At 40.8% G+C, this 27,684-nt stretch overlaps 1 protein-coding gene across 1 annotated transcript in view; it reads left to right on the top strand.

Moving 5' to 3' along the window:
• SLC12A8 (solute carrier family 12 member 8) overlaps nt 1-27,684 on the top strand; it is a 138,872-nt gene that overhangs the window by 103,471 nt on the left and 7,717 nt on the right. Inside the window, 4 exon segments of the mRNA XM_059064432.2 lie at nt 5,228-5,831; nt 5,834-5,866; nt 16,187-16,284; nt 16,839-16,956. Of these exon segments, the coding sequence (XP_058920415.1) occupies nt 5,228-5,831; nt 5,834-5,866; nt 16,187-16,284; nt 16,839-16,956 (853 nt within the window).

Raw genomic sequence — 27,684 nt, forward strand, 5'->3', positions numbered from 1 at the left:
GACATGAATAAAGACGCAGATGTAGAGAATGGACTTTAGGACACGGGGAGGCAGAAGGGTAAGCTGGGATGAAGTGAGAGAGTAGCACTGACATATATACACCACCAAATGTAAAATGTAGCTAGTGGGAAGCAGCTGCATAGCACAGGGAGATCAGCTAGGTGCTTTGTGACCACCTAGAGGGGTGGGATAGGGAGGGTGGGAGGGAGGGAGACGCAAGAGGGAGGAGATATGGGGATATATGTATACATATAGCTGATTCACTTTGTTATAAAGCAGAAACTAACACACCACTGTAAAGCAATTATACTCCAATAAAGATGTTTAATAAAAAAGATTGTGTTCTATATACATTGTTCTATACCTTGCTTTTCTTCATATAATATAGCTTGGAAATCTATCTTTTCACATAAATATAGAGAGAACTTTCTCATTCTTTTTCCATTATGTTTATATGACATAGTTTATTAACCAGTTCCCTATAGATAGTATGGCTTCCAGTAAACCGTGCTACAAAGGATACTCTTGTGTGTATGTGTATAATTTTGTACATGTGCAAATAGACATAGGATAAATTTTCATAAGTGGGTTTGCTGATCAAAGGGTAAATGCATTTTTTTTTTTTTTTTTTTTGTGCGGTATGCAGGCCTCTCACTGCCATGGCCTCTCCTGTTGCGGAGCACAGGCTCTGGACGCGCAGGCCCAGCGGCCATGGCTCACGGGCCCAGCCACTCCACGGCATGTGGGATCCTCCCGGACCAGGGCACGAACCTGTGTCCCCTGCATCGGCAGGCAGGCTCCCAACCACTGCGCCACCAGGGAAGCCCCCGGTAAATACATTTTTAACATTAATAGATATTGCCAAAACACCTTCCCTGGAATTTGTATCATTTTGTACTTCTACCAGCGATGTACGAGAGTTCCTATTTCCCAATAGCCATCATGACTGTTAGATTCAGGCCCAAAGACCCTGCTTTATAGGACTCTTTTCTGGTCTCTAAGAAATTCATGAGGTCAAGGGGACCTGCCCTTCTAGATCCCATACCCACCCTCTAGACCATGGTCCAGGTATCCTACACCCTGGAATTTCCTTCCCAGATGTCCCCCAGCCTAAATGCAGGGTCTGCCAGGGCATCTTCCCTGAGCCTGTCCATTTTAGGGCTAGGGTGTGGGCTGAGAATCCACATGTGGGTGTGAGCCCGCCCTGCAGTGTGGTCTAGGAAGACAAGAGTTGCTGGTGGGCTGTGAGCTGGATCCTGCAGTGAGGAGCTCCGGGGAGTGCAAGAACTCTAAACTTGAACCTGGCCTTCCCCATCGTCCTGAAGGTATATTTGCCGAGGAAGGAAGACAGAACATACTTGATTTAATGGTTATGAGCTTGGTTTATAATTGTGCGTATCTGGACACAGGGCGTGTGGCTCGCCATTTGCACTCGTGCCTGAGCACCACAGTGTCAGATGAGCCTGTCTACAGCTCAGTGTCAGATATGAATTTTTGCCAGCTGTGTGGTGAGACATGGCATCTTAAGATAACTTGTGATCTGCATTACCCTTATTAGGAAAGGTGTTGAACACCTTTTCCCCTAAGAGTCATTTGCATTTTTTTTTCTGTGATTGGTCATCTTTTTCTTCTGAATTGACAGATGCTGTTTCTTTGTTACATGTATTACAAATATTTTCTCTAGTTGTCACATGCCTTTTGGAGGAATATTTTTTGTCAAAGCTTCTTTACATATGATTAAATTTTACTAGTATATTTTTTTCTTTTAATGGGGGAGAGAGGAAACTTTAAGAAATTTTTGAGGTATATTCAGCATACAGGAAAGGGCATAAAACCAATATGAACAGCTTAGACAATGACTATGAAGTGAACATCATGTAACCTCCACCCAAGAACACTGCCAGCCCCTGATGCCACCCTCCACATACCCTCTCTGGTCGGAGCCCCGTCCCTCTCACTGTGGAAGCTACTATCCATACTCCTGTGATAATTTCCTTGCTTTCTCTGTGGTTTTACCCAGGAAACTTTTTCTGAAAAGGGCCAAAAAGTAAATATTTTAGGCTTTGCAGGCCCTATGGTCTCTGTCACAACTACTCAACTCTGCTGTTGTAGCTAGAAAGTTGCCACAGACAATACCTAATGGGGTAAGTGTGGCTGTCTTCCAATAAAACTTTATTTGTGGACACTGAAATTAGAATTTCATGTAATTTTCAGGTGTCACAAAATATTACTCTTCTTTGATTTTTTTCCTAACTCTTTAAAAATGTAAAACCATCTTTAGTTTGTGGGCAAACATAAACAGATGGTGGCCAGATCTGGCCCAGGGGCCCTGGTTTGCCAACTCTGGATTACATCCTAGTTCAGTGTTGCCTGTTTTTTTAAACTTTATATAAATGTGGCATGCTTCTTTCATGCATCATTATGTGTATGTGATTTATCCGTGTTTTTGCTTCTATCAGCGGCTTGTTTATTGTCATCTCTATATAGCATTTCCTCATTTGCTGCAGTTTATTTACTCATCTTGCTGTCATGATATGTCCCAATTTGGGACTGTTACAGACAGTGCAGCAAACATTCTTGTAGTAGACTGGTTCACTTATGGCGTTCTTCCAGACCCTGTACCCATTAGTGGAACTGCTTAATTGTAAGGTGTGTATATCTTCACTTACTAGATAACACCAAACTCTTTTTCCAAAGTAGTTGTGTTAATTTACACTCCTATCAGCAGTGGGTGAGTGTTCCCATTCCTCTGTGTTCTTGCCAATACTTGAGATTATCAGATGTTTTAATTTTTGCCAATCTGGTGGGTGTTTAATGGTATCTCACTATAGTTTTAATTTGCATTTCCCTGATTACTAATGAGGTTGGGCATCTTTCATATGTTTAATAGACATTCTTTTGCACATTTTTTTAGTGGGTTATCTGTCTTCTAATTATTTTGTAGGGATTCTTTGTATATTCTGGATTACCCTTTGTCAGTTACATGTGTCACAAATATCTTTTCCCATTCTGTGACTTGACTTTTCTTTTCTTTTTTTTTTTTTCTTTTTTTTTTTTTTGCAATACGCGGGCCTCTCACTGTTGTGGCCTGACGCGCAAGCTCAGCTGCCATGGCTCACGGGCCCAGCCGCTCCGCGGCATGTGGGATCTTCCCGGACCGGGACACGAACCCGTGTCCCCTGCATCGGCAGGTGGACTCTCAACCACTGCTCCACGAGGGAAGCCCTTGACTTTTTCTTTATGGTGTCTTTTGGTAACAGAAGTTCATATGTGACTATTTTATCACTTTCCAACCCACCCTTGTCAAAGTCCTTTCCTGGACCACTTGCATTTCCTACGGTTTACCTAAGACCTCCTTCCGCTTACCTAAGACACTCCTTTTAAGTTTTTGTTAGTTTATGAGGATTTATTTTATCCTTGGTAGTTTTATTGTTAGAGTATGCTAAATAGCTGTAGCAAATATACCCCCAAATCTAATTTTCAGAAACAATAAAATGTATTTTTACTCCTTTTTCTAAAAAAATTTTACTCTGAGGTTCTAGGGAAGGTGTTTCAAGTCAACAGGGCCTCTGATCCTCAGAGACTCAGGCCATGATGACTTCACTATCTTCATCTTGTGCCTTTGAAGATTGCACTCTGTTCCAACCCTCAGTAAGGGGAATGCGCTGGAGGAACATACCTGGGAGGTTCACAGGTAAGCTCTGAAAGTGGCTGACGTGCCTGCCCCTTCCATCACAGAGTGCTGGTATAAAGGAGATGGGAGCAGTGGTTAGATCCTGTGTCTATCCTGAGAGTAAGACTGACAATATCTACTGGAGGAAAATGAGTGAGTGAGAAGAGGCATCAAGAATTTTGCTTGGGCTTCCCTGGTGGCGCAGTGGTTGAGAATCCGCCTGCCGATGCAGGGGACACGGGTTCGTGCCCCGGTTTGGGAAGATCCCACATGCCGCGGAGCGGCTGGGCCTGTGAGCCATGGCCGCTGAGCCTGCGCGTCCGGAGCCTGTGCTCCGCAATGGGAGAGGCCACAACAGTGAGAGGCCCGCGTATCACAAAAAAAAAAAAAAAAAAAAAAAGAATTTTGCTTGACTGAGCAACTAGAACAATGGAGTGGCCATTTTCAGAGGTGGAGAAGTTGCAGAGGAGTAGATTTGAGAGGCAGGACACTGGAGGACCAGCAGTTTGGTTTTGGAAATATTAGGTTTGAGATCCTATTAGACATCAACCGGAAATGTTGAGCAGATAGTTGAATATTTAAGTCTGGATTTCAGGGGAACGTTTCAGGCTGGAGATTCAAATTTGGGAGCTGAGAGCATTAAGCTAGTATTTAAAGCCATGAGCCTGATTGAAATCCTAGAGAGGGAACATAGACAGAGAAGAGAAGGGAACATAGACTGAGGATGGAGCTGGGGATTGCTCTAAATGCAGATTTCAGAGATGTGGAGTGGCCAGCGACAGAGACTAAGGAGCAGTCAATGACAAGGAGACGAACCAAGAGAAGCGAGGAGACCAGGGAGTGAGCAGCTGGGTCAAATGTAATCCTTAAGCCAAAGAAGATAAGGACTGAGAAGCGACTATTGCTTCTGGCCCAAGAACCGTGTCAGTGACTGTAAGGAATAGCTTCTGTGAAGTGACAGATTATATGGAGTTGATGCATTTTCTCCACTCCTGTCCTTCTGAAAGTCACCATACTCCCCTCCGTTAATAACAGATGTGCATAAGTGTGTGTGTATGAGAACATGCATGTGCATGTTTAGTATCAGAATTCCCCCACTTCAGCCACCAATGATTCTGCTATGTCTTCCAGGGTCTGCCTCTCCCCTTAAGGTCATTTTCTCCATTAAAGCATGGGAAGAATCAATTTTGCACTTCTTTGATTTCCAGGGCTGGTGTTAAACCCAGTGAAAGACAAAAGGAGAAATATTTGTGAAATCCATGTTCTACAGTATTGTCCCATATTAACAGTTACTAATACAGTTAATGCCTGTTGGATGTTTTGGGTGCCCACTGTGTGTGCCAGGGCCATGTCAAGCATTTTATGTGCATTAGCTCTGATCTCACAATAACCCCATGGGTAGGATGTCATTATCCCAAGTTTGTAGATGAACAGTTATGAACACACCAAGAGTCACATGGGAGAAGTGGCTGAGTCATTATGAGTTGTTTCTATCATATACTGTGATTTTCTTCTGAAATTTCATGGTCTTGCATGTTATTTTTGTTTCTGCAGAAAGGGCCAAGTAAAACACCCGTAGCTGCCATCTGCCTGACCAGCTTGGTGACCATGGCCTTTGTCCTTGTGGGTCAGGCAAATGTCCTGGCCCCCATCATCACCATCAACTTCATGCTGACATACATCACGGTGGACTACTCTTACTTCTCCCTGCCCATGGGCGCCTGCAGCCTCCCACAGGTGCCTGAGTCGGTGCCCAGGGAGGGCCTGGGAGCTCTCCACTGCTCTGAGCACCTGCTCCTGGACAAGGCTCCCAGCTGTGGCCCTGAGGGTGTTGCCTGGAAGCTCTCTGAGGGCACTCTGCTAGAATTCACCAAGGACATGGATCAGCTCCTCCAGCTAACCAGGAAGCTTGAGAGTAGCCAGCCCAGGGGAGGAGAGAGCCGCGGGATCCCAGAGAATCAGAAGGGGAAGACCAAGAAGGCCACCAAGCAAACCCTCCAAGAGAGCTTCCTCTTAGACCCCAGGTCTCCTGCTTCCTTCCCTCCTGAAGGCTCTGACGGATGGCCTACTGCCTCCTGGGAGGGGCAGGGGCCCCATGGGAACATGCCGAGTTCCAGAAGTGAAGGGGCTCGGCCTGGAGGAGCCTGTGGAGAACAACTCAGCCCAGTAATCAGCCCAGGCCGAGTAGAGAAGGTGGGTGCTTTGGAAACACATGGGGCCTCCTAATTTGGGTGACTACTCAGTTATCACAACCCTCTTTCAAGTCCTTAGTTCATTTTATAGCTGGGTTTAAAATCCTTGTGAATTTTGTTTGGTATTTACTTTTTAAAGTTATGGTCAGATATCAACTGAATGTGTAATTCTACTCTGGTATAGATAGTTAATTTTAAACAGAAATTTCTATCTAGAGCTGGGAGCCATGGCTAATAATCAAATATTAATTTCATTTTACTCAAAAACCAGCCAACATGAATGAAACCAGTTTCTCCTTTCAGGGGAAGGGGAGATGTGTTTTGACAAACTGCCTGGCAAGGACTCAGTGTTTTGTCTCTGGAAGGTGAATCTCCCAAACCAGGCAGGAGGGGATGGAGAGAAAGAAGATGTGCTTTAGGAGCACAGCTTTTCTTTACTCCCTCAGATCTGTAGGCACAGAGACACAGGGAGAGACTCTCAAAGGGAGGCTTCCGGGGCATGAGAAATTCCGAGAGAAAGAGAGAACTCAGAATTTTTTAGTCTTCCATATTCTAGGTGCTTTACATATATTATTGCATGTAGTATAATAGATATTAGCATTTTCTATTTTACCAGTGAAGACCCTGAGTCCCAGTGAGGTCACAGAGATGATACCGATACTATGCTCAGAGCTGATACCTTGCCAGCTGGACATCACACCCAGGTCTCCCTATATTTGAAGCCCCTTAACCTGCTTCCTGAGATCTGTACAGACAAGTGTGGGCAGAGAGGAGGAGACAGGAGACATAGAAGGAGATGTCCAAAAATAAATGCTTTACGTTCTTCCGTACACCTTCTTTTCCTTCTTTACCTCCAAATTGGTGGGTGGTTTTTAATGGTAGGAGCATTATTAAAATTTTTAAAACTGTTATTTTTGTCAAAGTAATGAGTACAGTTTAATAAGCCAAGTGGAGTGAAAAGTCACATAATCAGAGATAGTAGTTCCCACTCTTCCATACCATCCCTCTGACTCTTATGCCTTCCCTAGTCCCGCTCCCAGAAAATCCCACTTTCAACCAAAAAGTTGCTTCTTCTGTTAACCTTCATGTTCGTAGATAATATATTTGTATTGCTACTTCTTGATATGTCAGTTTCAGGTATCATCTCTTGATTTCCTATTATGATAAATGAAGACTAGCTCATTTATGCCACTCTTGATTTCTCATCCAATGTCCCCAGTATAATTACATCACAGTTTTTTAATTAATCTAATAGCTAGTATTCATATTATCATGATTAAGTAAATATTGCTTAACTCTGAGCCATATATTATGCTATGATTACATTTCCTTTTTTGTCCAACTTTTTCTGTTTCCTGGGGTTAATCATAGCCTTGGTTTTTTATTTGCTTGATTTTGTGTCATCATTGTTTTCTAGATGTTCTGGCAGATATGGCAAACGCCTCTCAATGTTATTTTCCAAATGCTCGAATTCTTCAGAAATTTATCATATCCATTTGTTTTCTTCCCCGCTCTGTCCTATGGCTCTTATTCTGATCCACTCTAGTCTGTCAGTTCTTTCAGTCTGCTACAAAGCTGTTGTCTTGGAATTCCTCTATCACACTTCTCTGTCAGATCCAGGGGACAAGATCTGTTAGGTGTGATATCATGGTAGACTTCTGTCTTTTTTTTTTTTTTCCCCCCTACTCAGCCTTGAGTGACCTCCCTGTGTTTGAAGAATTTCCAGTGTTATGAGTCTTGGTGGGAGGCACAGCAAGCCTTTCACTCTTAAAACTGAAAATGTCAGATACTCAGTTTTCCCACCCCTCCTGCAGCCAGAATTCAGGCACGGGACCAAGGCTCGGCTAATTAGATGAGGCCTCCATATACTGGGAACTGGGAACCTGAAGAAATGGGGACTTTGAGGAACTCTCTGGAAGCATGATAGTGGCTGCAGGATGACTACATTCCTGGCTCCACCATCAGGGTTTTTCAGGGTCAGAAGTATCTAGACCTTGGTGCATGCCACTGTGGTGTCCCCACTAGACTGCTCTGACATATCATTTTGAGTGTTGTCCCTGGCTATGTAGCTCTGAACTTGATTCGCTAGCCTTTCTAGGTATTCTCAGAGGCTGGGAAATGTCTTTTTAGCTGGCTTTATTGCTGCTTCACATGAAATCCTGTGGGGTTTTTTTTTTTTCCCTAAGGAGGAAGGGGAGATTGGGTAACAACAATGAGTCTATGCCACAGCTCTCCTGTTCTTAATTTCCAAGAGCTCTTGATTGTAACCTGATTTGTCTTTATCTTTTTAAAAACATGTTGAACATCATCTCATTCTTGTTTTATAGGTATAACACTTATCTTATTTTTCTGGTAATATTACTTATTCTCCCTTTAAAGTCTTCTGCCCTATGTTCTTTAGATTCTTTTCTCTTTGGCTTGGCCTCACTCTCTGTTTTATACTGGCTTAACTAAAATGTCTGTTGATCTTTGGATTTCTTTTCCTATTTAGAAGTAAGTAGTGAAAAGCTGTTTAGAAGACCTGCATCCTGGGCAGAGCTTATTGGTTGGGGCACCTCACTGTAGAATGATCAAGAAGCTGGCTTTTTCATGGGAGGACCCCCAGGTGTGATTAGCTAGAGGTTTCCTCCAGAGAAAAGTCCTTTAATCTCTTGCCTGGGGGTCCCCCAGTTGGCTGTTTGTATTCAGGGAGCCGGGTGACATAAGGAAGTTGGTGGCCTCCCACTCTTTAGGACAGAGACTTCATTGAATTCCCCAGTTTCTAGCTCCATTCCACCCACTCTTTGCTATGCCTGGTGTCCCAAGTTCAGGCCCTCTCTGGTTTGATTTCTTCAGAGGAACCCTCACATACCTTGGGGAGGGGGGTCAGGCAAAGAGGGAGTTATTTCCTAGCTACATGGCCAGAGGAAAGGAACTTGATGTCCAACTGGTTCATATACAGTCTTGCAACAAGTCCCCTGCACCGTATCACTTCCCAAGGGCGGGTACTTCCCGGTCCTGAACTTTGTGAGGTCTACTGGGGTGCATTGGGCTGCTCATTGCTGGCACCCTCTCTGTGGGCCCTAGAGTTGGTCCTCCTCGGCTCTGCTGTCTGTTACCACTCCTCCGTCACTGCTCCACCTTCCAAGACCTGTTTTTATCTTTCCTCTCTCATTCTCCTTGTGTTTGTAGGTTTATGCCTATTTAATGACTTTTCTGTTTTCTTAGTGGGTTATCAGGAGAGATGTGTGGTCAGTTTGCAACGTTTAATCATTGAAGTTGCCCTATCTTAGAAGTGTCCCGAGCTCTTCTAAACCCCTCTGTCTCCTCCATCCTTGCTGCCTTCACCTTGGTTCAGACCCTCATCATCTGGTGCCCAGACTCTTGTTAATCTCCCCGCTCATCTCCAGCCTCCAGATTCTCCCATATCCTGTCTCTCCTTTTCATTGTCCACTGAATGATCTTTCTAAAATAAAACTCTCATCATGTCTCTCTTACTTAAAAACCTTCATTGAAATCTATTACCTTCCATCCCGGTGTGATTTGCAAGATTCTTGGCAATCCTGCCCTGCCCCACCTTCCTGGCCAGTCTTCTCACGACAGCTGCCATGTACATATGTCCGGCTATACCCAGACATGTGCCCCAAACACATCATGTTCTTTATTCCTTCCTGCCTTTGCACATTGCATCACTGCCCACTTCCATCTGAAAAACACCGACTTAACAGTTTAAAATTCATTTGACTTTTCAGACCCCCTCTGAGAAGGATTCCCTGATTTCCTCTCCTGTGCAAGCGTAACATTTGAGTCACACTAGGGGTACAAACACTTATCACATTGTTTTATACATTTGTTTACACATTTGTCTTCAGGCCTGCTTGTCGTCTGCCTATCTTAAGGAGAAGAAATATTAGTTTTATCGCTTTGCCTCCAGTCTGTGAGCTTCCTTTAGTCACAAACCATGTCTTTCTACCTTGTATTCATCAACAATATTCCCACACAGTACATGGCATCGACAAACACTCAGTAAAGGCTAATTAAATTGATGAACAGTTGTACAAATATTGGCTAAACATGTTAAACATTGACAGGTAAAGTAGAATAGAAAGAGTTAAACTATTATAAGAACCTAATGTGTGACAAACCAGATGCTGTAAAATAATAAGAATCAAGTCACTATTGAATAAATATTGTTGAGAGCAAATGGATCAAAAAATTAACTTGGGGCCATATTTGATACCTTATATAACCACAAATTCCTTATTTATAACAGCTGCGCAAGAGAGAGATTTCTGACTACTGAAGACATCATCAGAGACAAAAAGGATCTGATTAAACAGAAATAAAAAACATTTGCACAGCACAGTGTCACAGAAGGAAACAATTATTCTGACAAACACAACTGATAAAAGCATACCTTCCAAAGCATATTTTTTTTAAAGACAGGAAGGTCAAAATCCAGATTCTACTAAAGAGAGGTCAGAAGAGATGAACACAGCAGTTTACATATGAAAAACCAGACTCATTCACTATGCATTCAACAAACTAACTTTTATGGTTAAGTGTTGAATGCTGTTTGTAGCTAAAAATAGGCAGCTTTTATTGAATCTGTCCCAGGTGCCTGGCACAGAGATAATCACTTAACACATGGATTAGCTCAGCTCAGCTCAGATCTAGGCATTGTTATTACCTATTTCCAGATGACAAAGGTGAGGCTTAGGGAAGTTAAACACTTGCTCAGGATAGGAGACAGCTAGAATTTGAACCCAGGTCCATCTCACTTTAGAGCCTGTGTTCTTAACCACTATACAAAGTGTATGCTGCTTGGGGCCAGTGTCTATTATGAACTAGGCCATGGTACTGATTAAATGAGTCCAATTTAAACCACCATTGAGATATTTCATATCTGTTAAGCTGTCAAAAATTTAGATAAAAAATTGGGCTTCCCTGGTGGCGCAGTGGTTGAGAGTCCGCCTGCCGATGCAGGGGACACGGGTTCGTGCCCCGGTCCGGGAAGGTCCCACATGCCGCGGAGCGGCTGGGCCCGTGAGCCATGGCCGCTGAGCCTGCGCGTCCGGAGCCTGTGCTCCGCAACGGGAGAGGCCACAATAGCGAGAGGTCCGCGTACCGCAAAAAAAAAAAAAAAATCGGGTATATGTACACATTGCTGGAAGCAATGTCGATGGATTCATTCCTTTTGGATCCATTGATTAAAGTTTTTCATCAAATTTGGGAGGTTTTTGGCCATGATTTCTTCAGAAATCAGCAATTTTGCTGCCAGAGGGAGCAAGCTTGTGGGTTGTGCCTTTATAAGCTCAATGGGATGAGCCAAGTAGAAAATGGAATGGGGAGATCCTCAGCTTTGCTAGCCTGAGGGAGCGGACCCAGCTAGGGTGAGGAGTGGAACAGCCAGAAATTTAATGGGAAGATCCTAGAAATCAGAGAGCTGTAGAAGGACCACAGCTCCGCACATTCCCCTGCTTGGGGAGCCTAAGAGAGACTGACAGAAGTCAAAGCCGGGAGACTGGAGAGCTGAGCTTCGACTGTGCTTCCCAACCCACGCACAGATCTGCTGGCAGAGGGTGGAAGCCTCCTGGGCCACACAGACACAGGCCAGCTCCATGCTGGTAAGAACTGGCGTGGGGGTGGGAGCAGCCCAGGAAGAAGGCTGTAGACTCTCACTGTCCTTACCCTCAGCTCCAGCAGTTTTTGAAACAATAAACACTTCTTGGTTTGTTTTCTCCGTTTGGTAAATTTCTAGAGCCCCAAGTGATTGTTTTTGATGATTTTGTCTAGTTGTATACCTATCTGTTACGGAGAGGATTCACTGACCTCTTTACGTTGCAGTAGCTGGAAGTCCCTCTGGTTCATACTTTCTGGAGAGTGAGCTTTCAAGATGTAACAAGAAATATAAAACTGTCTAACTGCTCTGACTTAGTAAATCTGTTTGGGGGGATTGTATCTCAAGGAAACAACCCTAAACCAAACAACAAACCGTAAATATGTACAAGAGTCTCATAGCTGCATTGTTGGTGCTAATGACAACCTAGAAATAACTTAAATGTGCAGCATTTGGAAAGTGGTTAAGAGATTATAGAATCAACATGATAAGATACAACATGAACCTGAAACATGATCCTTTGTGAACCACATCAACGCACATTCTTGGTTTGTACATGCCAGCTAGAACTATGTGTTTATTTATCCTGATAAAGGTATGGAGTGCATTTCCAGAGATGGTTTAATATTGATTTTTAAGTAATTTCTGTAAAATTATTTAAATTTGTGATTTTAAAAATTGACATGTCTTCTCCCTTCATGCTTAAAAAGTCTTTATTTCTGCATGGGTTTTGTGAACATAGAATTTGTTAGACATACCACTAGATTTTAAAAGACAATTTAATGTTATGCATTATGTTTATGATATTTGATATTTTTAACATGCCTAATGCATGGTTCTGCTTACCTGTTTGTTTTGTGACTAAAGCTTGATAAAGTTGCCTTCCCAGTTGTTATTCTAGTACTTCTCACACGAGAAGCAATCTCCTCCCACCACTAGTCTGTAAGACTTATTTCTTCCAGCATAATCCTTGAAAAGAGAAAACAAATTCCTTCTGTCATTTTGGAAGTGTCTTGAAACCATAGCTGTTCAGAATTCTGAATAATTGTCCGCCTGCATTGTTTGTCATACCTATTCAGAGTCATTGAGCATCATTGACTGAATTCTCCCTTGCATTGCTGATGTGTAAAACTGCACTGTGCTTGTGTGCAAGTGCAAGTGTGAAACAGTGAGCTTAACATTTGGCAAACCTCAGAGAGGCAAAAATCTAAGTTCTTCACCAATAGTGTTTCTTCTTAATAATCAATGGAGCAGCTGTATTTCACTAAGCCTGTGATTGAAAAAATGAATCATGCATTGCACATGTTGAAAGAAGTATACAGTGTAATCAAAGACAATCTTAAGTGTCTTTTCTTTTAAAAAAAAAAAGTAATAGAGCCATCAATTCAAATCAGTCATGCACCTTGGCAGAGTTCTTTAAAATTTATTTTATTGAAGTATAGTTGGTTTATAATGTATTAATTTCTACTATACAGCAAAGTGATTCAGTTATACGTATATATCCATTCTTTTTCACATTCTTTTCTGTTATGCTTTATCACAGGATATTGAATATAGTTCCCTGTGCTATACAGTAGGACCTTGCTGTTTATCCATCCTATATATAATAGTTTGCACCTGCTAATCCCAAACTCCCAATCCCTCACCCCCCTCCACCTTGACAACCATGTCTGTTCTCTATGCCTGTGAGTCTATTTCTGTTTTGTAGATAAGTTCATTTGTGTCATATTTTAGATTCCACATATAAGTGATATCATTTGGTATTTGTCTTTCTCTGTCTGACTTCACTTAGTATGATCATCTCTAGGCCCATCCATGTTGCTGCAAAAGGCATTATTTCATTCTTTTTTATGGCTGAGTAGTATTCCATTGTATATGTGTGCCACATCTTCATTCATCTGTTGTTGAACATTTAGGTTGTTCCCATGTCTTGGCTATTGTGAATAGTGCCACCATGAACATAGGGGTACATGTATCTTTTTGAATTATAGTTTTGTCCTGATACATGCCCAGGATTGGGATTGCTGGATCCCAATTGCAACTCTATTTTTAGATTTTTGAGGAAGCTCTATACTGTTTTCCATAATGGCTGCACCAATCTACATTCCCTCCAACAGTATAGGAGGGTTCCCTTTTCTCTACACCCTCTCCAGCATTTGTTATTTGTAGACTTTTTAATGATGGCCATTCTGACATATGAGGTGATACCTCATGGTAGTTTTGATTTGCATTTTCCTAATAATTAGTGATGATGAGCATCTTTTCATGTGCTTGTTGGCCATCTGTATGTCTTCTTTGGAGAAATGTCTATTTACGTCTTCTGGCAGAGTTTATTTTAATCCACAATTAATAAGGAGACACTTCTTGAGCACTTCCTATACACAGACCCCTACATGCCTAGATTTGGTATTTAGAGATACAAAAGACAGCCCTTGCCCTCAAGATATGGAGGTGTAAAAGATAAGTATAATAGTTGGAAGTATATGGTAAAGGCAGACATGTTGAGAGGATGAAGACTTCTCTGGGACCTAGGATGATTGGTCGTTCATTTAGCCTCACGTATGGGACATTTACTACATTCCAAGTGCTGTTCTAGGTTCTGGGGGTGGGGAACATGCTGAATAGACATAGAAGGTCTCTGCTGTCATTGAACTTGCATTCTAGCAGGAAAGACACATAATAAACAAGCAAACACACATACTGTGATGTAAGTAAGTGATAAATAGTATGAGTAATAAAGTGGGGTAATAGGATAGAGACTAGAGTGGAGAGGGTGGTTCTGTTTCAGATAGGTTTTTCAGAAAAGATCTCTTTGAGAAGAGGATATTTTAATGGAGAACTGAATTGTATAAAGCAGTGAACCATGCAGAGATGTGGGAGAAGAGTTACAGGCAGAGGAAATGGCATGTATAAAGGTACAGATGGAAATTGGATTGGCAAATTCCAAGAAAAGCAGAAGTCCAGCAGTGAGTGGAGAGGAGTGGGTGTGGGGAGAGAGGTAGGAGATGAGTATAGCAAGGAAAGCAGAGGTCAGTCCTGTGTCGGGCCATGCACTCCATGGTGATTATGACAGAAGGTCATGGAAGGTTGTAGCTAGAGGTGTGATATGATCAGATCCAGCCTTAAGAAGATCACTGGCTTCGTAAGGAATAGATTGTATAGAAGTAAGAGAAGGACCTAAAGCCTGTTTTGAGGTATATTAATTAAGGGAGGCTAAACTGCTATCACAAATAAGTGAAAACACAGTGGCTCAAACACAATGGAAATTTATTTCTCACTTGCACTAACAGTCCAGGAAGGGTGTTCCAAATCAGTGGGAGGCTCTCCTCCATGCATTGCTTCAGGGACCCAGGCTCCTTCCATTTTTATGACTTCACCATCCCCTAAGTCCTTATAATGAGCAAAATCAAGACTGAGTTACCATGTTCTGATTTCGGGCACAGAGAAGAGGCACACCTACTCTCTCAAAGACTCTGGTGCAGAAGTGACACTCACCACTTGTGTTCACATTCCATTGGTGAGAGCTTAGTCACATGACCACATCTAACTGCAATAAAGAAAATTGCTGAGGACTGAATGAATGCTAGGATTCTCCAATATTTGGGGGTTGGAAGGAGGAGGTGAGCCAGCAAAGGAGACTGAGAAGAAGTGGGCAGTGAGATAGGAGGAAAACTAGGAAACTGAGGTATCCTAGAAACCAAGAGAAGAATGTGTTTCAATAAGAAGAAAGTGATCACATGTGTCAGGTGCTATCTGAAAGGTCAAGTAAGATGAGGAGCTGACCATTGAATTTGAAAAGATTCAAGTCATTGCCAACCTTAGGAAGAGTTGTTTTAGTGGAATGGTGTATACAACCCTAAAAGTAGGTTGAGGAAACAATGGAAGGTAGAAACCATATAGGCAATTGTTTTGAGAAGTTTTGCTATACGGGAGACCAAAAAATAGGACAGTAGCTAAAGGGTGACCAGAAGGTATCTCTTTAGTTGGGAGAAATTAGTGTATTTGTATTTGATGGGGATGATCTAGTAGACTATGGAAAAATTGATGAAGCAAAAGCAAAATCCTTGAGCAGGGCACAAATATAGGGATGAGCCTTAGGTAGGAGCCAGAACTGTTCATCTACTCTGAAAACAGAAAGGCAGAAGAGAGGGTACAGATGAAAGTGGGTTGGTAGATTTGGTGATGAGAGGATATGAAAGCTGTCTTTTGAGAGGAGAGGTTGGAAATTTGTTACATCAGAGAGGAGGAGAATGAGTTGACTAGGTATAAGACTTCTGAGTGGTGTTGAAGCATGGAAGCAGATAACATATCCAAGGGAGTACTTGCTGATAGTCTTGGATCATGGAATCTAAGCTAGGTAAGAGGGTAGTGAAAAGAGGAGGTAGGTGATAGGAAGCAAAAACATACTGGGGCAAGTTGACTGAAGGTCCCTCTGTGGTCTATGAATAGTTGGGGTGGGAGACAGCAGAGCAAATGAGAAAAAATGGAGGTGATGGGCTGAGAAGAGATTGATTGAAATCACGATTTAGGAGGTGTAAGCTTTCTGGTAAAGACAAGCCTCAGTTGTGGCAAAGGGCATTAATGGTTGAGGTGAGTGGAAGTTGTCTTTTAGGCTGAGTTACAAAATTGGAGAAGAGGAGCTCATAAGTATTTGCTAATAAAAATACTAGAGGGTTTGGTAACAAATTAGTAACCAAGGATTTTGGGTCATTTATTTTTTAGATTTCTTCCTAAAGTCCAGGCTCCAGGAACAAGATATCCAGAGGAGACCAACTTCATTCTACACTTGCACATGCAACACCTGGGTCTCCCTGTTGGGGGTGAGTAAGTTCATTTTGATCTCAACTGTCCTTGAGACTTAATTCAGGTGGATACATGTGTGATCTTGGGGTGGGAGTTGGGGGAGGAAAGAGGAGAGTCTCATTAGGAGCAATGTGATTTAACTGCCTGTTATATTATAATTTACATGAGGCTACATATGGCAAGATTACATTTAATGAACCACTTATTTTAATCAATGGTTTACTTTTAAAATAATCATCCCTGATAAACTCTGGATCACCTAATTACTAGATATACCATATTAGCATAATTTTACTCTAACTTGTTTCTCCTAGAAAAGAGTAGAACAAGGACCTAGGATAGAACGTCTATTTATTGATTGTTTTGATTAGAGGGTACTTTCAGGAGGATATCTTCTCATATATCTACTTTAGAGGGGTTTTTTGAATTATGAGTGAACTTCAATTATTCAGACTTTTAGAGTGTTCAGAGGTTGATGAGAGGACTGTTGTTTCTTAAGGTCCTAGCCTTGTGGCTTGCTTACCATGTGTTTAAACCGTTAGCTGACTTGCACTTCTTTCTGTTTCCATAGGCTGTTGGGTCCCTTCTCATCATGTTTGTGATCCAGTGGGTCTATACCCTGGTTAACATGGGTGTTGCTGCCATTGTGTATCTCTACATTGGTTGGACCAGTTCCGGGCTTCACCTTGGTAAGCAACAGAGCCATTTTGCCACCACCTCCTTTCTTCTCTTTTAGCATTTATTGAAAAAAACTTGTTTCAAATACCTATTAAATGCCAACACTGACTCAGATACAAATCCTGCTTTCAAGGAGCTGACAGTCTAGGAGAAAAAATATGGCACGCGCATAAATGATAACAAATGAAAAATAATAATAAATCGTGAGGTTTATAAGACATGTAGAAGTAAAATGGATGACAGCAATGGCACAAGGGCCAGGAGGGAAGAAATGGGGATATACTGTTGGAAGTTTCTTATAGTATATGTGAAGTACTAAAATATCACTTAAAGGTAGACTGTGATAAGTTAAAAATGTGTACTACAAACCCTAAAGCAACTACTAAACTACCAGTATACCTTGGAAATATTGTGAGTTCTGTTCCAGATCCCTGGAATATTGCAATAATGCGAGTCAGACAACTATTTTTGTTTCCTAGTACATATAAAAGTTATGTTTACTCTATACTGTAGTCTGTTAAGTGTGCAATAGCATTATGTCTTAAAAAACAATGTACATAACTTAATTTTAAAATACTTTATCGGTAAAAAAGGCCAACCATCATCTGAGCCTTCATCGAGCCATAATAGTAACATTAAAGATGACCGATCACAGATCACCACGAGAAATATAATAATAATGAAAAAGTTTGAAATATTGTAAGAATTACCAAAATGTGACACAGACACAGAAAGTGAGCAAATGCTGTTGGGAAAATGGCCCTGATAGACTTGCTTGATCCAGGGTTGCCACAAACCTTCAACTTGTAAAAGATGCAATACTGAGAAGCATAGTAAACAAAGTGCAGTAAAATGAGGTATGCCTCTAACACAGCAAAGAATTACAAGTAGTAAGTCAATAAAGGGGATAAAATTGAATTTAAAATACGCAGATCAACGTTAATTAGAAAAAAGAGAAAAAGATAATAGACCAAAAACAAATAGCAAGGTGGTTTATATAAATCTAACCGTATCAATAACCACACTAATTTTAAATAGTCTAAACACTCCCAATCAGGGACTTCCTTGGTGGCGCAGTGGTTAAGAATCCACCTGCCAATGCAGAGGACACGGGTTTGAGCCCTGGTCTGGGAAGATCCCACATGCCGTGAAACAACTAAACCTGTGTGCCACAACTACTGAGCCTGCGCTCTAGAGCCCATGAGCCACAACTACTGAAGCCTGCACACCACAACTACTGAAGCCCGCGCACCTAGAGCCCGTGCTCCGTGACAAGAGAAGCCACCACAACAAGAAGCCCAAGCACTGCAATGAAGAGTAGCCCTAACTCGAGGCAACTAGAGAAAGCCCATGTGCAGCAACGAAGACCCAACACAGCCAAAAATAAAAATAAATTAATTTAAAAAATTTTTCAAAGATAATTTTAAAAATAAAATGAAATAAACACTCCCAATTGAAAGATCTAAGCTCTGAGATTGTCAGATTGAATAAAAAAGCATGATCCAACTATATGCTATCTACAAGAAACCTACTTTCAATATAAAGACAAAATAAGTTAAAAGTAAAAGATGGAAAAAAGATATATCATGGTAAGATAAATCAGACAAAGCTGGAGTGACTATATTAACATCAGACAAAGTAGATATCAGAGAAAAGAATATTACCAGGGATAAAGAGGGTCATTTCATAAAGACAAAAGGAAAATTAATCATTTCATAAAGACAAAGGGAAAATTAATCAAGAGGACATAATAAATCTTAACATTTATGCACTTAAAAACAGAGCTTTGAAATATAAAAAACAAAGCCTGATAGATCTGCAATAATAAGTAGAAAAATTCTCAATTACAGTCAGAGATTTCAACACCTCTCTCTCAATAATTGATCAAACAAGTAGGCAAAAAGTCAGTAGGGCTTTAGAAGACTTGAATAATGTTATCAATAAACCTGGCCAAATTGATATTTATAGAATATTCCACCTAACAACAGCAGAATATATATTTTTAAGTGTACATGAAACATTTATGAGCATAAACCATATTCTAGGACATTTTTTAAAGTCTCAGAAAGTTTAAGGGCATTCAAGTCAATTCAAGAACAATAGGGGAAGTAAATTAGAAATAAATACCAGAAAGATATCTGGAAGATTCCCAAATATTTAGAAACTAAAGAACACTGAATAACACTAAATGACTAAGAACACTAAGGAGCACTAAGTAAACTAAAGAAACTAAATAACTCATGGTTCAAAGGAGAAATAAGTAAAATTAAAAAGTATTTGAACTGAATGAAAATGAAAATATAACATCAAAATTGTGGGATGCAGCTAATTCACTACTTAGAGGGAAATTTACTGCATCAAATGCTTATACTAGAAAAGAAAAAAATGTCTCCAAATAACATCCCACTTAAGAAACTAGAGAAAAAGAGCAAATTAAACCTAAGTAAGAAGAAACAGGGAAACAATGAAGATCAAAGTAGAAATCAATAAAATATAAAACAGGGAAAAATAGAGAATGCCAGTGAAACAAAAAGCTGGTTATGTGAGATCAATAAAATTAACAAACCTCTAGCCAGACTAATCAGAATAAAAGGAGAGGAAACACAAATGATCAACATCAGGAGTGAGAGAAATGACATGAGTGGAGAGTCTACAGACATTAAAAAGGAAAATAAGGAAGCATTTTAAACAGCTTTATGCAATAAATTTGACAGATGAATTGGGCAAATTCCTCAAAAGATATAAACTATCAAATATCAAAGCTCACTCTAGAAGATATATAGGGCTGTTTAGGTCATCTATGAAAGAAATTAAACTTGTCATTAAAAAACCTTCCCATAAAGAAAACCTTGGGCCCAGATGGCTTCACTGATGAAACCTATCAAACACTGAAGGAAGAAAGAATATCAGTTTGATACAAATGCTTCAGAAGACTCCACACCAATATCCCTCATGAACATAGATATAAAACTTAACAAGACTTTAACAAATTGAATATAAAGGAGAAACTAACACACTATTGTAAAACAGTTATACTCAAATAAAGATGTTCAAAATTTAAAAAAAAACAAATTGAATACAAAATAATATAAAAAGCACAATAATACATCATAACCAAATGGGTTATCCTAGGAATTCAAGGTTAGTTTAACATTCTCCCTCTCTCTTTTTAAAAATTTTTATTGGCGTATAGTTGCTTTACAGTGTTGTATTAGTTTGTTTCTGTACAGCAAAGTGAATCAGTTATATGTATACATATATCCCATCTTTTTTGGATTTCCTTCCCATTTAGGTCACCACAGAGCATTGAGTAGAGTTCCCTGTGCTATACAGTTGGTTCTCATTAGTTATCTATTTTAGTTATCTATCAGTTCTCAGTAGTTATCTGTTTTGTACATAGTAGTGTATATATGTCAATCCCAATCTCCCAATTCATCCCACCTCTCCTTCCCCACCTTGGTGTCCATACATTTGTTCTCTACATCTGTGTCTCTATTTCTGCTTTGCAAGTAGCTTCATCTGTGCCATTTTTCTAGATTCCACATATATGCATTAATATATAATATTTATTTTTCTCTTTCTGACTTACTTCATTCTGTATGACAGTCTCTAGGCCCTGGTTTATCATTCTTAATCAATCAATGTAATTCACCATATTTACAGACTAGAAGAGGAAAACTACAAAACATTTTGAGAGGAAATTAAAGAAGAAATTAAAGAAATAAATGAAGATTTATACTATATTCATGAATCGAAGATTCAATATTCTTAACATGACATTTCACCTCAGAATTTTCTATAGATTAGATATAATCCCAATCAAAATCACAGCTGCCTTTTTTGTAGAAATTGGAGAGCAGATCCTAAATTATTTATATGGAAATTCAAAGGACCTAGAATAGCCCAAGCAACTTTGTAAAAGAAAAACAAAGTTGCAAGACTTAAAACTACCTGATTTCAAAACTAACTGTAAAGTTAAAGTAATCAAGACAGCATGGTATTGGAATCAAGATAGATAAAAAAATCAATGGACAGAGTAGAGAGTTCAGAAATTGCAAAGGCAATTCAGTGGAGGAAAAAAATAGTCTTTTCAGCAAATGCTGCTGGAACAATTGGAAATCCACAAGCAAAAAACAAACTTCATACATCATACAATGTAAAAATAGCTCAAAATGGATCCTAGAAAATATAGGGAAAAAATTTGTGACTATGAGTGAGACAAAGATTTCTTAGATACAATACTAAAAGGAGGAAAAAAATTGATAAATTGGACTTCATCAAAATTAAGGACTGTTCCTCCAAACACACTGAGAAAGGAATGCAAAGGCAAGCCATAGATTATGAGAAAATATTAGCAAATCACATGTTTGAAAAGGACTTGTATCTAGAATATTTAAAAACCCTCAAAACTCAGTAATAAGAAAACAACAAAAAATTTTAAATGGGCATGAGTTTTAAATAGGTTTCAGCAAAGAACATATATGGTTGACAAATAAGCACGTGTAAAGGTACTCAGTGTGATTAGTCATTAAGAAATGCAAATTAAAACCACAATATAATATTATTATACACCTATCAGGGTGATTAAAATTAAAAATACTGATCATGCCAAATGTTGGCAAGGATGTGGAGCAGCTAGAGCTATCATATATAGCTGATGAAAATGTAAAAATAATACGATCACTTTGTGAAACCATTTGGCAGTGTATTAAAAAATATATATATCTGCTATATGAATTAGCCACTGTACTCCTAGGTATTTACCAAAGAGAATTAAAAGCATACAGGCATACAAAAACATGTATATGGATATTTTTAGCAGCTTAGTTTGTAATAGTCAAAAACTGAAAATAGTTCACATGTCCATCAACAGGTTACTCTATAAGTATAGTATAGCCATACAACGGAATACTATTTCATAATACAAAGAATGAACTATCAATATATGCAATAGCATGAATCTCAAAATAACTGTGCTGAAAGAACCAGAAAAAATAAGTACATAATGTAATATTTTACATATATACATATGTGATTATTAAAAATGCAAACTAATCTCTAATGACAGCAGTATCAGCAGTTGCCTTTGGATGAGGGTGGGAGTGTGGATACGAGGGAGGGAGGTCTTATGAAGTGGCTTGAGGGAGCTTTTGGAGATGCTGCATATGTTCATTATCTTGCTTTTAGTGATGATTTCACAGTATATGCATGTGTCAACACTTACCAAATTGTACACTTTAAATGCATGTAGTTTGTTCTAAAAATGTACCTGGGATTTGTTTTAATCAGGTATGATAAGACACATAGACACAGAAATTATTATCATGAAGAAAGAAGTTTATACTCACAGCTCCCTAGGAATAGGAGGGTCATGCAGGGCCACAGTGGAGAGGACCAGAGTTGGTCAGGAGGCAAAAGAGGAAGCGGGAAGAGCATGGCCCATAGCCTTTATTAGGCTTTTAGTGGGAAAGAATGGACAAGGCAGGTAGGTAGCTGAGTAAGTTTATGATTAGGTAGTTTGAATAATTTCAGGGAACTCTAGGTTATAGGGCTGGTCTCTAGTTGTCTGTTTTTTGGCCCTGGGGTGATTTAAGGCAGGGGAATATTGGCTTGATGTGTGAGAGCTTGATAAAGGAGATGGTTGGGGGCTTGGGCTCAGGATTGGTCGGTTTGTATATCAAAGGTGCGCTCGTAGGGGAGTTGTTTCCTATCTCTAGGAATTAGCACCTCTAGAATCAAGACCCCAAGTGCCAGAGCATCAAGAATAAGGAAAGGAAGAAACTATTATCAATACTCTGTTTACTGTATGTCAGTTATTCCTCAATAATAAAGCTGTTTTAAAAATACATTCAAGAGAGGAGCTTCAAGATGGCGGAAGAGTAAGATGCGGAGATCACCTTCCTCCCCACAGATACATCAGAAATACATCTACCAGTGGAACTGCTCCTATAGAACACCCACTGAACGCTGGCAGAAGACCTCAGACCTCCCCAAAGGCAAGAAACTCCCCACGTACCTGGGTAGGGCAAAAGAAAAAAGAATAAACAGACAAAAGCATAGGGACCAGACCTGCACCAGTGGGAGGGAGCTGTGAAGGAGGAAAGGTTCCCACACACTAGAAGCCCCTTCGCGGGCGGAGACTGCGGGTGGCGGACGGGGAGAGCTTTAGAGCCATGGAAGAGAGCACAGTAACAGGGTGCGGAGGACAAAGCGGAGAGATTCCTGCACAGAGGATCGGTGCCGACCAGCACTCACCAGCCCAAGAGGCTTGTCTGCTCACCCGCCGGGACGGGCGGGGGCTGGGAGCTGAGGCTCGGGCTTCGGTCGGAAGCTGGGAGAGGACTGGGGTTGGCTGCGTGAACACAGCCTGTAGAGGCTAGTGTACCACGGCTGGCCGGGAGGGAGTCCGGGAGAAGTCTGGAGCAGCCGAAGAGGCAAGAGACTTTTTCTTGCCTCTTTGCTTCCTGGGGCGCGAGGAGAGGGGATTAAGCACGCTGCGTAAAGGAGCTCCAGAGTCAGGCGCGGAGCTGCCGAAGAGACAAGAGACTTCTTGCCTCTTTGTTTCCTGGTGCGAGAGGAGAGGGGATTAAGGGCGCCGCGTAAAGGAGCTCCGGACGAGAGCCGCGGCCATCAGCGCGGGACACCAGAGACAGGTGTGAGACTCTAAGGCTGCTGCTGCTGCCGCCACCAAGAAGCCTGTGTGCGAGCACAGATCACTCTCCACACCTCCCCTCCCGGGAGCCTGTGCAGCTCGCCACTGCCAGGGTCCCGGGATCCAGGGACAACTTCCCCTGGAGAACGCATGGTGCACCTCAGGCTGGTGCAACGCCATGTTGGCGTCTGCCGCCGCAGGCTTGCCCCGCATCTGTAGCCCTCCCTCCCTCCCCCCTGGCCTGAGTGAGCCAGAGCCCCCGAATCACCTGCTCCTTTAACCCCGTCCTGTCTGAGCAAAGAGCAGACGCCCTCGGGTGACCTAAGCGCAGAGGCGGGGCCAAGCCCAAAGCTGAACCCCGGAAGCTGTGCTAACAAAAAGGAGAGGGGGAGGTCTCTCCCAGCAGCCTCAGAAGCAGCGGATTAAAGCTCCACAATCAACTTGAAGTGCCCTGCATCTCTGGAATACCTAAATAGTCAGTGAATCATCCCAAGTTCAGGAGGTGGACTTTGGGAGCAAGATATATTATTATTTTCCCCTTTTTCTCTTTTTGTGAATGTGTATGCATGTGCTGCTGTGTGAGATTTTGTCTGTATAGCTTTGCTTTCATCATTTGTCCTAGGGTTCTGACCGACACTTTTTTTTTTATACTTTTTAAAATTTTTCTTCTTAATTATTTTTTATTTTAATAACTTTATTTTATCCTACATTATTTTATCTTCTTTCTTTCTTTCTTTCTTTCTTTCTTTCTTTCTTTCTTTCTTTCTTTCTTTCTTTCTTTCTTTCTTTCTCCCTTCCTTCCTCCCTTCCTTCCTTCCTTCCTTCCTTTCTTCTTTTATTCTGAGCCATGTGGATTAAAGGCTCTTGGTGTTCCAGCCAGGCGTCAGGGCTGTGTCTCTGAGGTGGGAGAACCAACTTCAGGACACTGGTCCACAAGAGACCTCGCAGCTCCACGTAATATCAAACAGCAAAAATCTCCCAGAGATCTCCATCTCAACACCAAAACCCAGCTTCACTCAACGACCACCAGGGTACAGTGCTGGACACCCTATGCCCAACAACTAGCAAGACAGGACTACAGCCCCATCCATTAGCAGAGAGGCTGCCTCAAATCATAAAAAGGCTACAGACACCCCAAAACACACCACCAGACGTGGACCTGCCCACCAGAAAGAAATGCAAAGATCCAGCCTCATCCACCAGAACACAGGCACTACTCCCTCCAGTCAGGAAACCTACTCAACCCACTGAACCAACCTTAGCCACTGGGGACAGACACCAAAAACAACGGGAACTACAAACCTGCAGCCTGCAAAATGGAGACCCCAAACACAGTAAGCAAAATGTAAAGACAGAAAAACACACAGCAGAGGAAGGAGCAAGGTAAAAACCCACCAGACCTAACAAATGAAGAGGAAATAGGCTACCTGAAAAAGTATTCAGAATAATGATTGTAAAGATGATCCAAAATCTTGGAAATAGAATAGACAAAATGCAAGAAACATTTAACAAGGAACTAGAAGAAATAAAGAGGAAGCAAGCAATGATGAGCAACACAATAAATGAAATTAAAAATACTCTAGATGGGATCAATAGCAGAATAACTGAGGCAGAAGAACGGATAAGTGACCTGGAAGATAAAATAGTGGAAATAACTACTGCAGAGCAGAATAAAGAAAAAAGAATGAAAAGAACTGAGGACAGTGTCAGAGACCTCTGGGACAACATTAAATGCACCAACATTCAAATTATAGGGGTCCCAGAAGAAGAAGAGAAAAAGAAAGGGACTGAGAAAATATTTGAAGAGATCATAGTTGAAAACTTACCAAATATGGGAAAGGAAATAGTCAATCAAGTCCAAGAAGCACAGAGAGTGCCATACAGGATAAATCCAAGGAGAAACATGCCAAGACACATATTAATCAAACTATCAAAAATTAAAGACAAAGAAAACATATTAAAAGCAGCAAGGGAAAAACAACAAATAACACACAAAGGAATCCCCATAAGGTTAACAGCTGATCTTTCAGCAGAAACTCTGCAAGCCAGAAGGCAGTGGCAGGACATATTTAAAGTGATGAAGAAGAAAAACCTACAACCAAGATTACTCTACCCAGCAAGGATCTCATTCAGATTTGATGGAGAAATTAAAACCTTTACAGACAAGCAAAAGCTGAGAGTGTTCAGCACCACCAAACCAGCTTTACAACAAATGCTAAAGGAACTTCTCTAGGCAAGAAACACAAGAGAAGGAAAAGACCTACAGTAACAAACTTGAAACAATTAAGTAAATGTTAATAGGAACATACATATCGATAATTACCTTAAATGTAAATGGATTAAATGCTCCCACCCAAAGACACAGACTGGCTGAATGGATACAAAAATAAGAACCATATATATGCTGTGTACAAGAGACCCACTTCAGACCTACGGACACATACAGACTGAAAGTGAGGGGATGAAAAAAGATATTCCATGCAAATGGAAATCAGAAGAAAGCTGGAGTAGCAATTCTCATATCAGACAAAATAGACTTTAAAATAAAGACTATTACAAGAGACAAAGAAGGACACTACATAATGATCAAGGGATCGACCCATGAAGAAGATATAACAATTGTAAATATTTATGCACCCAACAAAGGAGCACCTCAATACATAAGGCAAATACTAACAGCCATAAAAGGGGAAATTGACAGTAACACAATCATAGTATGGGACTTTAGCACCCCACTTTCACCAATGGACAGATCATCCAAAATGAAAATAAATAAGGAAACACAAGTTTTAAATGATATATTAAACAAGATGGACTTAATTGATATTTATAGGACATTCCATACAAAAACCACAGAATACACATTTTTCTCAAGTGCTCATGGAACATTCTCCTGGATAGATCATATCTTGGGTCACAAATCTAGCCTTGGTAAATTTAAAAAAATTGAAATCGTATCAAGTTTCTTTTCCGACCACAACGCTATGAGACTACATATCAATTACTGGAAAAGATCTGTGAAAAATACAAACACATGGAGGCTAAACAATACACTACTTAATAACGAAGTGATCACTGAAGAAATCAAAGAGGAAATAAAAAAAATACTTAGCAACAAATGACAATGGAGTCACGACAACCCAAAACCTATGGGATGCAGCAAAAGCAGTTCTAAGAGGGAAGTTTATAGCAATACAATCCTACCTTAAGAAGCAGGAAACATCTTGAATAAACAACCTAACCTTGCATCTAAAGCAATTAGAGAAAGAAGAACAAAAAACCCCCACATTTAGCAGAAGGAAAGAAATCATAAAGATCAGATCAGAAATAAATGCAAAAGAAAAGAAGGAAACGATAGCAAAGATCAATAAAACTAAAAGCTGGTTCTGTGAGAAGATAAACAAAATTGATAAACCATTAGCCAGACTCATCAAGAAAAAAAGGGAGAAGACTCAAATCAATAGAATTAGAAATGAAAAAGGAGATGTAACAATGGACACTGCAGAAATACAAAAGATTATTAGAGATTACTACAAGCAACTCTATGCCAATAAAATGGACAACCTGGAAGAAATGGACAAATTCTTAGAGATGTACAACCTGCCAAGACTGAACCAGGAAGAAATAGAAAATATGAACAGACCAATCACAAGCACTGAAATTGAAACTGTGATTAAAAATCTTCCAACAAGGGCTTCCCTGGTGGCGCAGTGGTTGAGAGTCCACCTGCCGATGCAGGGGACATGGGTTCGTGCCCCGGTCCGGGAAGATCCCACATGCCGCGGAGCGGCTGGGCCCGTGAGCCATGGCCGCTGAGCCTGCGCGTCCGGAGCCTGTGCTCCACAACAGGAGAGGCCACAACAGTGAGAGGCCCGCGTACTAAAAAAAAAAAAAAAATCTTCCAACAAACAAAAGCCCAGGACCAAATAGCTTCACAGGCGAATTCTATCAAACATTTAGAGAAGAGCTAACACCTATCCTTCTCAAACTCTTCCAAAAGATAGCACAGGGAGGAACACTCCCAAACTCATTCTATGAGGCCACCATCACCCTGATACCAAAACCAGACAAAGATACTACAAAGAAA

This window comes from Kogia breviceps, chromosome 5, assembly GCF_026419965.1.
Source record: "Kogia breviceps isolate mKogBre1 chromosome 5, mKogBre1 haplotype 1, whole genome shotgun sequence".
In the NCBI taxonomy this organism is placed as follows: domain Eukaryota; kingdom Metazoa; phylum Chordata; class Mammalia; order Artiodactyla; family Physeteridae; genus Kogia; species Kogia breviceps.